This window comes from Pyxicephalus adspersus, chromosome 7, assembly GCF_032062135.1.
Source record: "Pyxicephalus adspersus chromosome 7, UCB_Pads_2.0, whole genome shotgun sequence".
NCBI classification, from domain to species: Eukaryota; Metazoa; Chordata; class Amphibia; order Anura; family Pyxicephalidae; genus Pyxicephalus; species Pyxicephalus adspersus.
The window spans coordinates 50434372-50449966 of record NC_092864.1 but is presented as its reverse complement, the minus strand read 5'-3'; the positions used below and the strand labels follow the sequence as shown (position 1 = coordinate 50449966).

The window sequence follows — 15595 nt, the reverse complement described above, 5'->3', positions numbered from 1 at the left end:
CCGAATAAACCACTATTTATGATCAAGTTTGTGCCCGACAGCGTTTAGCTCACCACTGACTGATGACATGAATTGCAGGAACATCTACTTATGACTGAGGTCTACTTACAGCACATATCTACTTTTAAAGCAGGCAGATATTTGCCAGCAGGAAAATCCTAGATTTTTGTGCCTGTTTAATGGGCTCCTACATTTACATACTGCAGTGATATTTCTGCGTTCCTAAACTTCTAAATGATAAAACTGAAATAGAAAAACAGAATCATAATAAAACGAGGTAGCTATACCTGAGCATGATAACTATATTCTAATTAGAGTCCTTTGAATATGGTCACTCTCACTCCTGTCTATATGGACATTATCATTAGTTCTACTGAACTTCCTAATTCCACATTATGATTTGATGCTGCAGAAAACATTAGCACCCTGCCAGATTCTGTCTGCCAAGTGAACAATTCTGCCAATAGCTCTCAGCATAAAATGTCATCATTGGCAAATTATCGTAGTAATTGAAAAACTGCATTTTGCAGTAATGCTGCATTCGGTTGCCATTACACATGTTAAATATTTAAACTAAAAAGGCCATCTGCCATTATTTAGGTGGAACTTTGTCTGAATCGAAGGATAGTCAATAAAGTCAACTTTTGAGCATTGTAACGCTTTCCTAATTCACAGACAGATTTCATCATGGGCAGCTTAAAACAGAACAATGAAGAATAGCAGCCAGCTGGTTACTTTGGGGTGTCTTTCTATTTCTGCTTCCTTAAATTTTACAGCTTAGTTCTGTTCAGTTTAGAACAACCAGCCACAAACTTTTGTCACTGGCAGATTTTGAAGGTATTAATTATAATTCAACACTATCTTATTGCCAATGAGCATGAGTGAAAGTCTAGTCTATCAGTCTATCTTTATTGCTGAGTAAACCTCTACACATTGAACAGCATATTATGTGATCTCAGCTTTGCCACCAATCTGTAACCTTTCCTGAGGTAAGCATTACTCTTGGACTTGTGCTTAGTTTATGGCAAAATTTGATGGAAACATTTTCTCTCCTAAAAGTAATATGTGCAGCAAACAGACAGTTGAACAGAACAGAGTGTTGCTGTTGGGAGGGAAAGCAAGGGGAGATAAGCTGGTATAAACAATGGTATTGCTCTTGCTATAAATAGTAAGGAGTTATTGCTCCCCAGTGACTTTACCTACTGGGGTAAGTGGGAGCTTGTTGTAAAAACATATTTACTGCTAGTTTAGATTGTTTTTCCTTGATTGTCCACAACCTGGCCGCAAGTTCACTTCAAAGTCAACTGAGAAGGAAACTGCAAAATTAAAGAAATTAGAAAGGTAGCTTGTACCCAAAAAGATAGGTTAAATGCAAAATATTTTATTTGCTTAAACAGTATGGGCAAACATAAATTGCTATTCACTTATTCCTGAATTTGGTATGCCATTAAAGTATTAATCATTTATTTAAATTTACTTTACTTATTGTACATAAAAAAGGAAACAAGAAACAAAATGGTAGCATAATTCATACATGCAATAGCTCTCACAAAAACTAAGAGATACAATTTGGCTTGTGAAATGGAAAGCCGATATAATGACCCAATCACAGTTTATAAATTGGCTGGTAGAGAATAGCTTTCAAAATGCAATTTACTGATTGAATTACTGATCTCAAAACGTTCTCTTTATGGGAATTCATTTTTTAGCATCCCATTTCTCTCAGCTAGTAATGTTAAGCCCATACGCCCCCTAAATAGAAGAAAGCAGAATGCTAGGAGAGCATTTAGATGTTCTCCTAACATTACCAGAGCCTGTAGTGATGTAACTGTTCAGGCCATGTTGGCTTTTGTTGCACACTAAACAATGTACCCTTATGATTCTCCATCATTCTGTCTAACTCCCCAAATAAAGTATGACCAAATGATTCTTATAGTTATTTTGTCTTGGGCTGAGAAGAATCCCCTGTTACCAAGTAGCAGATGTTTATATATCTGAGTGTTAAAGAAGCTCTTTTTTTAAAACTTTCTAAGTTTAAAATGTACGCTCCAGTCACACTACAGTTAGGTCCATAAATATTTGAACAGAGACATTTTTTTTTCTAATTTTGGTTCTTTACATTACCTCAATACATTTTAAATGAAACAACTCCAGTTGAACTGTGGACTTTCAGCTTTAATTCAGTGAGTTGAACAAAAATTTTTTATAAAAATGTGAGGAACTAAAGCCTTTTTTTAACACAATCACTTCATTTCCGGGGGCTTAAAAGTAACTGACAAATTAAAAAGCTGAAAATAAAATGTTAATTTCTAATACTTGACAGCCTGTAGTTTTGAACTCATGGACATCACCAGATGCTGGGTTTCCTCCTTTTTAATGCTCTGCCAGGCCTTTACTGCAGCGGCTTTCAGTTGCTGTTTGTGGGCCTTTCTGTCCGAAGTTTAGTCTTCAACAAGTGAAAATGATTTTAAGGAATCCATTCCAGGTTTTCTGGATCACCCAGCTTTACTGATCAAAGTGTATTCTCTCCAGCCTTGGAGAGCTTTAGTAAATCAGGGCCTATGTCTCAGAACACCTCAGAATTCATTCGGCTGCTTCTGTCCTGTGTCACATCATGGATAAACACTAGTGGCAGCCATGCACGCCCAAGCCATCACACTGCCTCCGCCATGTTTTACAGATGATGTTGAATGCTTTGGATCATGAGCTGTTCCACGCCTTCTCCATACTTTTTTTTGCCATCATTCTGGTAAAGGTTGATCTTGGTTTCATCTGTCCAAAGAATGTTTTTCCAGAACTGTGCTGGCTTTTTTAGATGTTTTTGAGCAAAGTCCAATCTACCCTTTCTATTCTTGAGGCTTATGAGTGGCATGCAGTCTTCTCTTTATGGTAGACTTGGATATTGATACACCTTCTTCCTGGAGAGTGTTGTTCACTTGGTTGGCTATTGTGAAGGAGTCTTCCCTCATGGAAATGATTCTGCCATCATCCACCACTGTTGTCTCCCGTGGACGTCCAGGTCTTTTGGCATTGCTGAGTTCACCAGTGCTTTGTTTTTTTCTCATGATGTACCAAACTGTAGATCTTGCTACTCCTAATATTGAAAGTTTCTCGGATTTTTTTTTCTGTTTTTGCAGCTTAAGGATGGCTTCTTTCACCTGCATGGACAGCTCCTTTGACCGCATGTTGTCTGTTCACAGAAAAATCTTTCTCATACAAGCACACCCCTTCAAATCAACTCCAGGCCTTTTATCTGCTTAATTGATAATGACATAACAAAGGAATTGCTCACACCAGCCTATGAAATAGCCTTTGAGTCAATTGTCCAATTACTTTTGAGCCGCGGAAATGAAGTGATTGTGTAAAAAAAGGCTTTAGTTCCTCATATTTTTATGCAATCTTTTTGTTCAACCCACTGAATTAAAGCTGAAAATCTGCAGTTTAACTGAGTTGCTTCATTTAAAATTATTGTGGTAATGTACAGAACCAAAATTAGAAAAAAGTTGTCTCTGTCCAAATATTTATGGACCTAACTGTAAGTGAAATAGGAATTAACATGTACATCTTACTGCCTGGAAATGCATCAAAATGCATGCTTTTGTAAGTTCACATACCCCTGGCAGATTTTGTCAAATGTTAGCATTTTTTGTTTGGACCGTCGTCACAAAACAGTCCTCTTACAATATGTTCACCACCACCCAGAAAAGTCTAAACATTTCTGAAACGTTTGTTTTAACCTTTATACTTAATGGTATTTAAAAGAAATAAAAAATAAATACATTCTGGAACATAATTTAGTGAGTGATGAGACCAAAACTGAACTTTTTTGGAGGGGAGTCAACAATGCTTATCAAGAGAAGCACTCCATCCCTATGACGAAGCATGGAGGTGGATCTCCATCCAACAATACAAGGAATGTAGCCAAAATTGCTGGCAAGATGTAGGCAGTATGATGTTAGAAAACATTGGAGAAATGTGTATTAATCAGTTTGGAAACTGCATGGGGTACACTTGGACCTAACATGACAACAATTGGAAGCAGAAAAAAAAGAGGTTCTAGAGAAGTCATTCTCCTAACCTCCCAAGAAATGTACTGGACCTGAAGGCTATTACCTCTATGAAAATGGGCAGCTTTACAATGTGGGAAAAAATAAGTCTTATGTAAATGTAATGCAAGGTGTCATTGATCGTAATGGGGGCAGGTACAAAAAATATCCCTGAGCACAAAACCAAAATCTCATTCCTATTACCCTTTCAAGGTTTTTGTGAACCACAGGGGTTCTAATCATTCCCCATTCACCTTGTCTCAGTGTAGGAGCTTTGCTGTTCTCTTTCCTGCAGGGTGACCGGTCTGGTATCCATACATTTCTGTAGTTTTCTATTTGGTTTTGCTAAGCAATTCACACAAAGTAGAACATAGTGAGAAAAGGATAGTTACATAATTCTTACCTGTCTACTGTCCCTCTGGGATGAGGAAGATGATGAGGCACTTTTGTGCGTTGGCGTTGATATTTTGTGAGCTGGCGATATGCCTTTCTCTTCAGAACTCATCTTTACACTGCAATCCTGATTCTACTAAGGTGCCAGCAAGATCATATCAAACACTTCTCTGGGTCATGCAGGATACCAATAAGCACGTTTAAGGTAATTGTCCCTGACGTGTTAATCCATCCTTTAAAAGTCTGATACCTGAAAAAAAGAAATATTAGGGACATATTGAGTGCTTATGAATCCAAAATCTTGTAAGACATTTAAGATAACTGTAGTACAGAATATTCACAATTCTGAATAAAATATGTATTACTAGTCATGAACTGTGATGAAGAGGATTTCAATTTTTATACTTTTTTCCAAACTCATTGTTTTTTATTTTTAAGCATTGAAAAAAAAAGTCCTTTTACAGCAGGAGCACTAATTATAAAATAAAAAAAGGCATGCTCAGTGATTCTAGCACACCAGCAGTTTATTTGAGAGTGGTTATTACTTCTAGACATGTCAGAAATTTCTGTTTCTTCATACAACGCCTGTCAATTTGTTGCCCGAAAACAACGCAATGCCTGTAAGACAAAGTGCAATCAAGCTTATCTCAACAGTGGTTAAGGAAAGACAAAGTATTTGATCTGAAAGCTCTTTCTAAAGAATAATTTATGTACTTTGTATACCATACAATAACTAAAATACACAAGAACACGCTTGTAAAAAATGTGAAGGACATAAATAACACTAAGGAAAGTACTAGAAAACCAAATAAAATATGAGATCACTGAAAATATACAGCTTTTAACCCCTAAGAAGTGTAATGGGACAATCCCACCCAGCTTAAAAAAAAATTCTGGGCTATCTTGTTATCTGGATATTATCTTGCTATCACATAGGCATGGTGTGGTCTAAATTTGGCATGTTCCAAACTAGTGATTGTGGGGTGCTCATGGGTGCACCTATGACAAAGGTAGCTTCTCCCCACAGCAGCCCTAAAAAATGTGCGGGGGTTGCAGTGGGCAGTGAAATGTGCAGACGCTGGTGCTTTAAGAACCAATGCTGTGGTGTGAGTGACCTTGCAAGGTGTCACCAAGAAACATTTAACACTGTATGAATAGTATGAACAAGATCTATTTGTCTCAATAATTTTAAGTACAATATAAAATATTTAGGATATGAATCACATTGACATCATCAAATTCTAACTTTTATAACTTAATTAACACAATAAATGAAAATAAATATGCAGTGCAGGTAGCTTGCTCATTTCTAATAGGCAAGTGTAATTATAATATTTGAATAATTAAACAAATCTGTGGTGAGAAGGTTGAATGAAAAAAATCTTTGGCCGAATTTGTAAGAAGTCATTACAAGAAACTGTGACATTAAAATTACCTCCATAATAACCTTCCATATTAAATGGAGATGTTCAAGGTTTTGGTAGCATCTACTACAGATATTTTATACAGCTTGTTCAGTGCAAACATATTTATTTAAGAACAGCCCAAATGTAATATCTAATAATTCATATTGCTGAGATCCCAGAGGAATGATCGTTCAATCACCCTCCACCTTCCCCACCACCACCACCATCATCATCATCAATGGAAACTGATAAGTGATTACAATGTTCCCCAGCTAACTAATTCTGGCAAAACGGCTGGATATTTGTCTGAGAACAAACTATGGTATAGCCAACCTAAAGTGCACCCATGCCCAAACAATGGGCATTAAATAATGTACATAGTCTTGTCAAAAACTAAGAGTAACAGCATTAGATATGCAAGGGACATCTTCACTAATCATTGCAAATGAGATCACTGTGCAAGGAAAGAAATGTGGACTCCTATCAATTAGGATACAAATTTTGGATGAAGGATTGGGTGTTCTTGCAGGAAGGCTGTCCTGGTAATGTCCACGCAAAGTACCAAGACTAGATGACTAAATAAAAGGGAAGTAAAAAGCCGATAGGGGACTACAAAAGGACAGCGCAGGTCAGTGGAAAAAATACTTGTTCATCAGACAGAAATGAAGGCAGGCTCAAGCTACCTGCTGCAATTTCTAATGTTTGTTGAGCAGAATGTGATGTATACAGGGAAATGGGACTAATATATTTCATAACAGGACAGGGCAATCTGCAAGCATGGAGGAAGGCAGCAAGGCTAGAGGTCAGATTTAAATTGAGTATTCATTGTAATGTTTTTTTTTTTTTTTAATGGGTTTAACTACAAGAAACCATTCATACACTTTGGAATACACATACATGGAGAACATTTTAAATTATGAAACCAGAATATGACTGACAAGTGCAACAGAACCGGTTTTTAGGCATACAACTAATGTTAAAAATTAAGACCTTATAAGAGCAATTCTGGCATAACAATTCTGGCCAGAGTAGAAGCCACAAATCGGTAAACACACCAAGCTAAAGAGCCTCAGTCAATAGGTGAACCACATAGAAAATATTCTTCTGCCTCTTCTTGCATATCATTCCTTGTAAGTCCTCTGGGCCAACAGCACTGACAATACTGTGTGTATTAATCTTTGTAAAAGCTTCTGTTTGTATATAAAAGGCTTGTTTAAATTGTTGAAGCCAGCAGCACTTTCAAACACAAATTCCTCCTCGCTGGAGTTGATCAATGGCGGATATTCCACTGGTTGATGCTGTGTCCAGAATACAAAATTAAATGGCGAACTCTCAACAGCCTATAAAAATTCCACAACATTATGGCAATGTTCCAGGTAGAAGAAACACAAAGAGCCTGGGTTGTACAGTATTTCTGGCCTTGTCCTACACCTTATTCCTCCTGATAGCAGGAAGCATCAGAGAGCTGATCACCTGATTCTTCCCATTTACTCATTCTCAAATGCAATGACAATGAACTGGCCACACTCATTCCTTACACCTCCTATCCCGGGTACAATGCTGATCACCTGACCTCCTCCGAACCCAACAGAGGTCTCAAGGCTTCAATAGGCAGGGTGGCAGGTGGAAGCTCAATCCATGGACGGTCTTAGCATGCGCTGCTCATGCATTTTTTCGTTACTTCTACTACATAAGAACTTAAAATCCAAGGGAAGAGTCCAAGTGACATCTGACATTGTTTTTAGGTAAAAATATAAAAACTTGGGGTGTATAAATCCACTTTAAAAGCTTATGAAGCAGCTGATTGGAACTCTAAAGTGTTGCTTATTATGTGACTTTTAAGGTGGTCAATGTTTAAGCATGCAATCTGCTGGTAACATTTTCTCCCTGATTAGTAAATAGAAAAAATAAACACCCTACCACATAAAAAGTAATAGGTGAAAAGTAGCACCTAGAATTAAATACCGAAGACATCAACAAAGCAGCATCATTCTGATACACATTTCCAGTATATTTCATAAGAAATAAAAGAATCCTAAACACAGCACTAATCTCTTTGCGGTCTGACTCAGCAGCCTCCAGTGCTGACTTTCTTATCTAGTAATTCGAAAAGGGGAACAAACTGACCAAGCAGGATGTTCTGGGGCCCGATGCCAAAGTACTTCACAGCTTCTAACACTTTTCATTGAATTTCCCTATTCTGCCAGCATCCACTATGTCAAACAAGTATTTATTCCTATAACTGAAAAAGCAAACTATAAATGTTGAGGAGTTCCGGGAAACAGGTTTTGAAACTTCTTTTAGATTTGGATAGTGTGGTGGGATACTTATTAAAGAGATTCACCCGATTCAATTGTTCCGATCCTCTATGTCATTAATAAAGTAATGTGGGAGTAGCAACTGGAACAGGAATAAAGGGAAATCTTCCAATGGGAATGGAGACACCTGTCAATTGTCTAAGACTGGATATTCACCACATTACAAAGATATCTCACGTCATGCTGAGTCTACAGGACAGGAAGTGAGTGGAAAACCTCTTTATATGATGTCAGCAGCCCCAGCCGGCTCAGAGCTGTCACTAAGTGGAGCTGGGACAGCATAAACATTAGACCCTCCCAGAAGAGAAGTGGGCTATTAAGTGCAATAAATTTCTTAATACACAAAATGTACAGCTATACCACTGTTTTTCCTCAGTGAAGTTCTTTTTAACAATCTTCCTACTCATGTGCTAAAATATGCTGCACTGAAGTCTATAAGGTCAAAGCCCATGTCAAGGTGAACAGAGGAAGCAGCATGGAAAGGAGATTACTAGAGAACTTTACCGCAATGAATATAATCAGGTTGAAAGATCAAGTTTGATTTCCCATCCCTTCACCTAAAGCTTAATTTGGTCTTGCATTATTGACCCAAATCTTTATCATAATTTGCAGTTACAAGTTCAATGTAAACACAAAGTCATATCACACAAACTTGCACATAGCTGTTTTCCGAAGAAACTTTGTAGGATTCGTAGAATAGTGTTTTTGTATCTTATGTATCACCTATTACTCACCACAGTATTAGATATCCCTTACAGAAGATGATTAGGCTAAAGCAAAGTTTGATAATTGTTAAACGTCTAGAAAAGTGACCATACACAATGTGCTCGTATTGTTCGGTGTGTATCGTTTGGAAGTAAAGTGATCAGACCTGTGGATGAACTTCTCTTCTTCTGTTGTGCACATCCATCCATTCTGTGCATGTCATGTAACTTCTCTAAACACTGCCTACAAGGCAAATCAATATTGTTGGGTAAACATCTGATCGGGAATGACAGCGGTTCACTCCTTAGGAGGAAAGCACAACAGGATGCCAATCGCTCATCCTTCCATCTCCATTGAATAGCACGTGTTCATCTGTCAGTAGAATCTATCACAAAAGATTGTTTCCAGCGACAATCCTCTGACATCCATCGGACATCGGTACATGAGCGGTGGCAGCCATTGTTGACCTCCTACTAAAAATGCAAAACAGCTGGCAATCTCTGGTCACTCACAACTGCAACAAGAGTGTAGCTAGTAATGTCAATATTTTTATTAGCTTATATGTATACAGGTCAGTAATGCAATGTATTTCCATTGGCATACTAGCTAGGCAAACTGCTCTTGTAAATCTAAAGTTTAACAATACCACAGCCAACATGTTTGTCTAGCAAATTCATGGATCCATCCTGGTGAATCAATGAATGACGAACGACCACAATAGACGTGAAGGGAGGAGAGTGCAGCGGTGTGTTGATTGCTCGTTTTCCCCCCTCCCCTCTCCATACAGCAGAACGGTGCTGTTTGTACAGTGTTCTTTCATTTACCTTTCAGTCTTTTGACGTTGGAAACGATCATAAGAGATCGTTTCCAACTACAAAAATCTAGGGTGTGTACGCAGCCTAATGCAAATATCTAATCTGCCAAACAACAACAACTCAATGCATTTAGGCATGTAGACATTTTCAAGATAACCTTCTGAAGCTCAAACTGAGCACCAGAATTGGGAAGAAAAATGATTTAGGCAACTTTGAACAAGGCACAGTTGTCAGGGCCAGGAAAATGTCCAAACTGATTCAAGGTGATAGCAAGGCAACAGTAATGCAAATACATACTTGTTACAACTGATGTATGCATAAAAGCATCTCTGAGTGCACAACATGTCAAACCTTGAAGCAGATGGGCCACAGCAGCAGCAGATCACACTAGGTGTCACTAGTGTTAGCAAAGAACAGGCTCACTAAAATTGGGAAAAAAAACATTGGAAAATCTGGGTTGAAGAGTCTCGATCTCTTATGTGACATTCAGATGTTATAGCATGGATCCACCATCCCACCTTGTATCAATGGTTAAGACTGGTGGTGGTGCAATGGTAATGGGATATTTTCTTATTACTACCAACATTTTTCTTACTACTAGTATTGTTGATAATCATGTGCATTCCTTTATGACCACATTGTGCTTATCTTCTGATGGCTACCCCCAGTAGAATAACGTGCCGAGTCACTAAGCTCAGATCATCTCCAATGGTTTTTTGAACATGATAATTATTAATTTATTCAAACAGCCTCCACTGTAGCTCAATCTCAATCCAATAGAGCACCTTTGGGATGAGGTGGAATTGGAGATATGCATCATTGATGTGCAGCTGACAAATCTGTAGCTACTGGGTGATGCTAGCAATGTCAATATGGTTCAAAATCCCTGAGGAATATTTCCAGCATGTTCTTGAATCTATGATGAAGAATTAGAGGAGTTCGGATCTACTATTATGTATTACCGGTATATTCAGGTCTACTATTTTAATAATTTTTTTATGTAAAACACATTGAGTCTTTTTGTATTGTTGTAATGTACAATAGTTACATTGTATCTGGGCTGCTCATGCAGTAATAATGCACTGGAATGTGATTTGACCAGATAAGAACTGGCATAGACTCAGCCAGCACACTACACATCTATTGATGTTTCAGTAACTGGAGTACAGATTATTCTCTGACAGCACATCTGCCTTGGAACTTTTCATCATTGCCACAGTGGGCTTTGAGGGAGTTCCAGAATCACAGAACTTTCATTATGCACGAGATCCAAAAACAGAAATGTTTGCAAATATAAATAAATTACTCAATTTGTGACATTTTGCAGCCATGCCAATTAGAGCTTATTTTATGATTAAACAGAGAAACATAAACAAATTATTTAGGAAGTGTCAAAACAAAAAGTCTTGGCATATGGCACCACGGTGCAAAGCATAGAGCACCATTTATTTTTTTTTTAGAAAAATGTTTACACTTTTAGAAAGCTCTACATTAACAAAAACTGCAGCTGTATCAGCCAGAAATGTAACAGAGAAGGAAGAGATTTTAAAAGACAAACTTGTGCAAATGGGATGACCAGTACATAGCGACCTCTTAGGGTCATTCACAGTAAAACTAGTCCACAAGGAAAACAATTGTTTAATGGTTTTGCAAAATTAGGAAAATGGTATTTTTTTAATCATCAAGAGCATTTCATGACACAGCATATTAAAGTAAACCTGCGAGATAAATATGATAAATGGTATGATAAAAATGATGATTTATTGTAGCATTCTTTTGGACCGCTAGAACTCAAGGCCCTTTGTTAAGCAAATTCTAACCTAGTTGCTATGATGGTGATCATTGGATAACTCTAAAGTTTAATGCTTGTCCTATTAGGTGGTGCACAACCACATAGAGGCACAGGGGTCAAAGCCCACATCCATATACCAGATTGGTCAGTATTGGTATAACTGACAGCCTCTGGTTTCTGGGGTTCCAAGAAGCCCAATAAGTAAGCAAGGGTGACGTTTAAGAAACTGGAGATGTCTACTTTCTTGCACAAATGTCAATAAGTTAATGTTCATTTTACATGCTTATTTTAAATCTAAATTCCATGCAGCTAAATGCACCCTTAAATATATGTGTATGGACTATTTTATTTTCTACTAATTTGTAATTCTTACAGGCAGGCGTGTAATCCAGATACATCTGCCACAGTCTGTCAAGACTACACTGGAGCTAAGCACTACATCCTGGTCCATTACCCATTCCAGCCTGTGACTGGACAATAGGAAGCACATTGCTAAAGAAATATCTGTGTTTTAGCTTAGTATGTTCCCTCTGAATTTAAGGGTGTGAAAGCAACAAAACCCTATATGTGGTATAGAAGTACTGTCTCTTGATTTCCCAAACTGAGAGTATGAAGGGGATGGCTGTACTTTTCAGGTACTTCAGCTATTTGTACGTACAATACCAATGTGCATTAAAAAAAATGGATGAACGGGATTGTTTTATCTGCAGGAGTTCATACTGTTATCATGGCCTAGAACACAAAATGTATGTAAAGCTGGATTAGTAACCATGTCCCATATATAAAGATCATTCTTCCTTCCTCCATTTACCAATAAATGTTTTACCTATTTAGTCCCACCACGTTTCTTCCTTCCATCACCACAGATAGCAAGTAATCAATAGTCAATTATCATTAAGTTTATTGCGTAACTGAGCAAAACTAAAGTTAGTATCATTCATTATTCACCATTTTATAACCAGGAGAAATAGATTAAAAAAGGAAATGGATATGTACCCAGCAATGGAAGAATAAACATAAGCTTTTTTTTTCTTTGACAAAAATTTTTAAAGGCAGACTAAGCTGTCTACAGTTACATCAACATAGGACATGGAGGTCTATACACATTTAGCTTCTTTCAGGCTTTGTGTCAAGGAAATTAATTGAGCCTTTAAAAAGGGAATACAGATCCGCCATTGCACCACCATGACAGACTCAAATTAAATGCAGGAGGGAAAGCACCCACTGATTTATGGAACAGGTGTGTCTACTCCCGATTCAGATCTGTTCAGCTATGACTTCCTAAGGATCAAAGACAGAAAAGTATCTTTGTTTTGTTTTTTTTATAAAGGATTCACACAAAATCCAGTTAAATCTAATTTAAATATACAATTATTGGGTAGAGAAAAGAATTATGTTCTGTAGTCAGATTCAGTGCAAGTAGTACTTTGAAAAAAGGTCTTAATTAAAACTATGCTTAAACACCACAATTTAATCTGTGAGTGTGATTTTACCTCAATATAATTGCAGTGTACAAATATGTATAATTATTTTCTTTAATCACCATAATAATAGTTCTGGCTATTGTACTGAACATTATAACCCACTTGCATCCCGCCCTTCTATTTCCAGCAATGGGACGTCTAACCTCTTATCATAGCCAATGCTGGTGCTTCCATGTTCTCATGTTCTTGTTATTGGCAAGACCAAAATTACATAACACCTGTGCCTGCAAGTTATTTTTTCTACCAGCAAAATTGTACACGTCACCTAAACAGAAGTACAAGGAACATTTCCCAAAGGAAACAACTGTGGGATTTGCTAATATGTTCTGTTTCTCCAGAGCAGTGGGAAGTTAGGAAAAATATCCCCATCAATCAAACCCTGACCTGCTTGTACTTTATTATTTTTTTTTGATTAACACTTTAGAAGTTAGGTTGTGCTTGGCAATGTGAGGTTGCGTTTGGCAATTAGCACACCAAATGCCACCTCAAAATTTTCTGTATGGATAGTTGCCTTCTATACAATTGTCCTCCAAAATGAGATACCTCTGGCAACTCTGTTCTGCCTTAAAGATTAGGAAGCTCAAGTCAGAATGTAAATCAGGCTCTGGACTGGAAAGTTTACAAGTACACCCTCTCCAGTAAATCTCCCTTAAATAGCTCCTAAACCTTGGTGTTCCGATAATATAAATTCAAATAGCAAAATCCAGACTAAGCTCATTTTAGGTACTTTATGCAAACTCTTTTGAATTTGAAGCCAAATGTGTTTTGCATACACAAATGAAAATACCTGAGGTGGAAAAAAGCAAAAAAGTAAGAAGTGAACAAGCTGTAACTAGCTGCTGTAAATACATCAGCATATTCCTTACAACACACAGTGCATGATTGCACAGTGAAACTCAAATTTATACCTTTATAACAAGATGAATATATTTATACTGTAATCTGTACATCCTATTGATATTACTTCTTCAAACATCCATAAGTGGTGTACAAAATCAGATAACAAGACATTCTTACTATCTGAATGATTGCAATAATAATGGTATTTAGGCAATGGCCCGCTTGTTTGACATTAGTCAGAGTTGGATTAAAAGTGAAGATTTCCTGTGTTAAGAACAATATCTAGAAATGTAAATTCAGCATAAACAGCATCTTAAAAAAAATGTACACTTTCTGTACAATTTCCCCTAAAAAGTTCACAGATTGGATTTGGAGTGAGATGTGGTGTTGCCACTACTGTCCTGCTTACTGATCATGTTGTTGGAGGCTCTGACATGAGGAAGAAAAGCCTTGCATTCACACAGCAACCATGCATAAGGCATGTTAAGTCAATAATAGGGGAAATATTGGCTTCAAGGAGGCTGCAGGTAATACTGGGACCAATATTCCCCCTGCCTTTTCGGCACAGCTTGCAGTGGTTAGTTCATCTTTCAGAATGAGTGGCCCCAGTTCCATTTTGAGAGGGAAAATGTCCTTTCTACTGAAGATGTCTGAATTCCTTCAGTGGTCACATAGATTTGCAGATTGGGGCACTAGTGAAGGTTGTATGTGTCCTCAAGGTCGCCTTCAAATCCAGCATTAGTAATGTGCACAGAGACAGTAGCCAGAAGTTAGTAATTGAATGGTGTTAGGAGGAGGCGGCTGAATTAGAGTGTAGGTTGAAAGCAATTTCATAATAAATTGTTACAGAACAGAGTGAACTGAATCTGAATGCATACTGACCAAATACAATTTATTCAGGTCTATGTAACATTGGTAACAGCTTTAAAACTAAACTAAAAAGTTAAAAAGGAATAAAATCTGCATCCTTTACCATTATTGTAGCTTTGTTGTCCTTTTAAGATGATGATTGACAGTTTGTAAAGGATATTTTTGATCAGATTGTTAGCGCTGATAGCCAAGCATACTTCAGCCTGTCACTTTCAACCTTTTCTGCTTGTCACTAAAGCTTTAACTGCAGCATGAAGCAACTGGAACAGTTCTACACTCGGTTCTGTTTCTATACTTAGTGAAAGTGGAAAAGATCAAGTAACACGTCCATGATTATCTGGGTCAGTGAGCCCTTTCCCCAGCCATGTCACTGTGCACAGATGGGGAGTATGATGTAGCCAAGCACTTGGGTAGAGAGCCAAAGTGCCCTTGTAGAACCTATCAAGATAACAGCTGGTGAAGAGCGGATAGACCATGCAGTGTCAACACATCATCCCTCCATAAAACTACAGTCTTAATTACCTGTTAAAGTTAATGTCATTTTTTTTTAGCTTAAATAAGATTTGTCATGCAAAATACACAAGATTTGAATTTCATACCCCATTTTGTAGTTGCAGCTCTCTGGTTGACATGCTGAACCTTGTTTTTACTTTGTTTTATCTCAAGAACCTAGAAAATGTGCTGAATAGGAAAAGGATGAACTTATGAGTAAGGCAGGAAAACTGATTTTTTTTCCAAAGGGGAAGCAAAGGAAAGTCCATGCATTTACCTGAAGACAGGAAGAGCCTACATCTTTTAGTCAATAGCCAATATTAATGTTCAGTCACTCCCCTCACCATTGCACTAAGCTTACTTCTTTCCTCCCTAAGACTGTGCAATGACACAAAAAAAATCAGCTATTTATTATTTGAACTTTTACTAACAAA

The 15595-nt window shown here is 37.4% G+C and overlaps 1 protein-coding gene and 1 long non-coding RNA gene across 5 annotated transcripts in view; one reads left to right on the top strand and one right to left on the bottom strand.

The window, feature by feature from the left end:
- The window catches only part of OSBPL6 (oxysterol binding protein like 6), a 116578-nt gene that overhangs the window by 61746 nt on the left and 39237 nt on the right, over nt 1-15595 (bottom strand). For all 4 annotated transcript variants that reach the window (XM_072418390.1, XM_072418392.1, XM_072418391.1 and 1 more), the window contains one exon: nt 4450-4689. In XM_072418390.1, coding sequence (XP_072274491.1) covers nt 4450-4551 — 102 coding nt within the window. In that variant the 5' untranslated portion in view covers nt 4552-4689. The remainder of the gene's footprint in view (nt 1-4449; nt 4690-15595) is intronic.
- Nucleotides 1-15595, top strand: part of LOC140335630 (uncharacterized) — a 51994-nt gene that overhangs the window by 17311 nt on the left and 19088 nt on the right. The window lies entirely within an intron of this gene.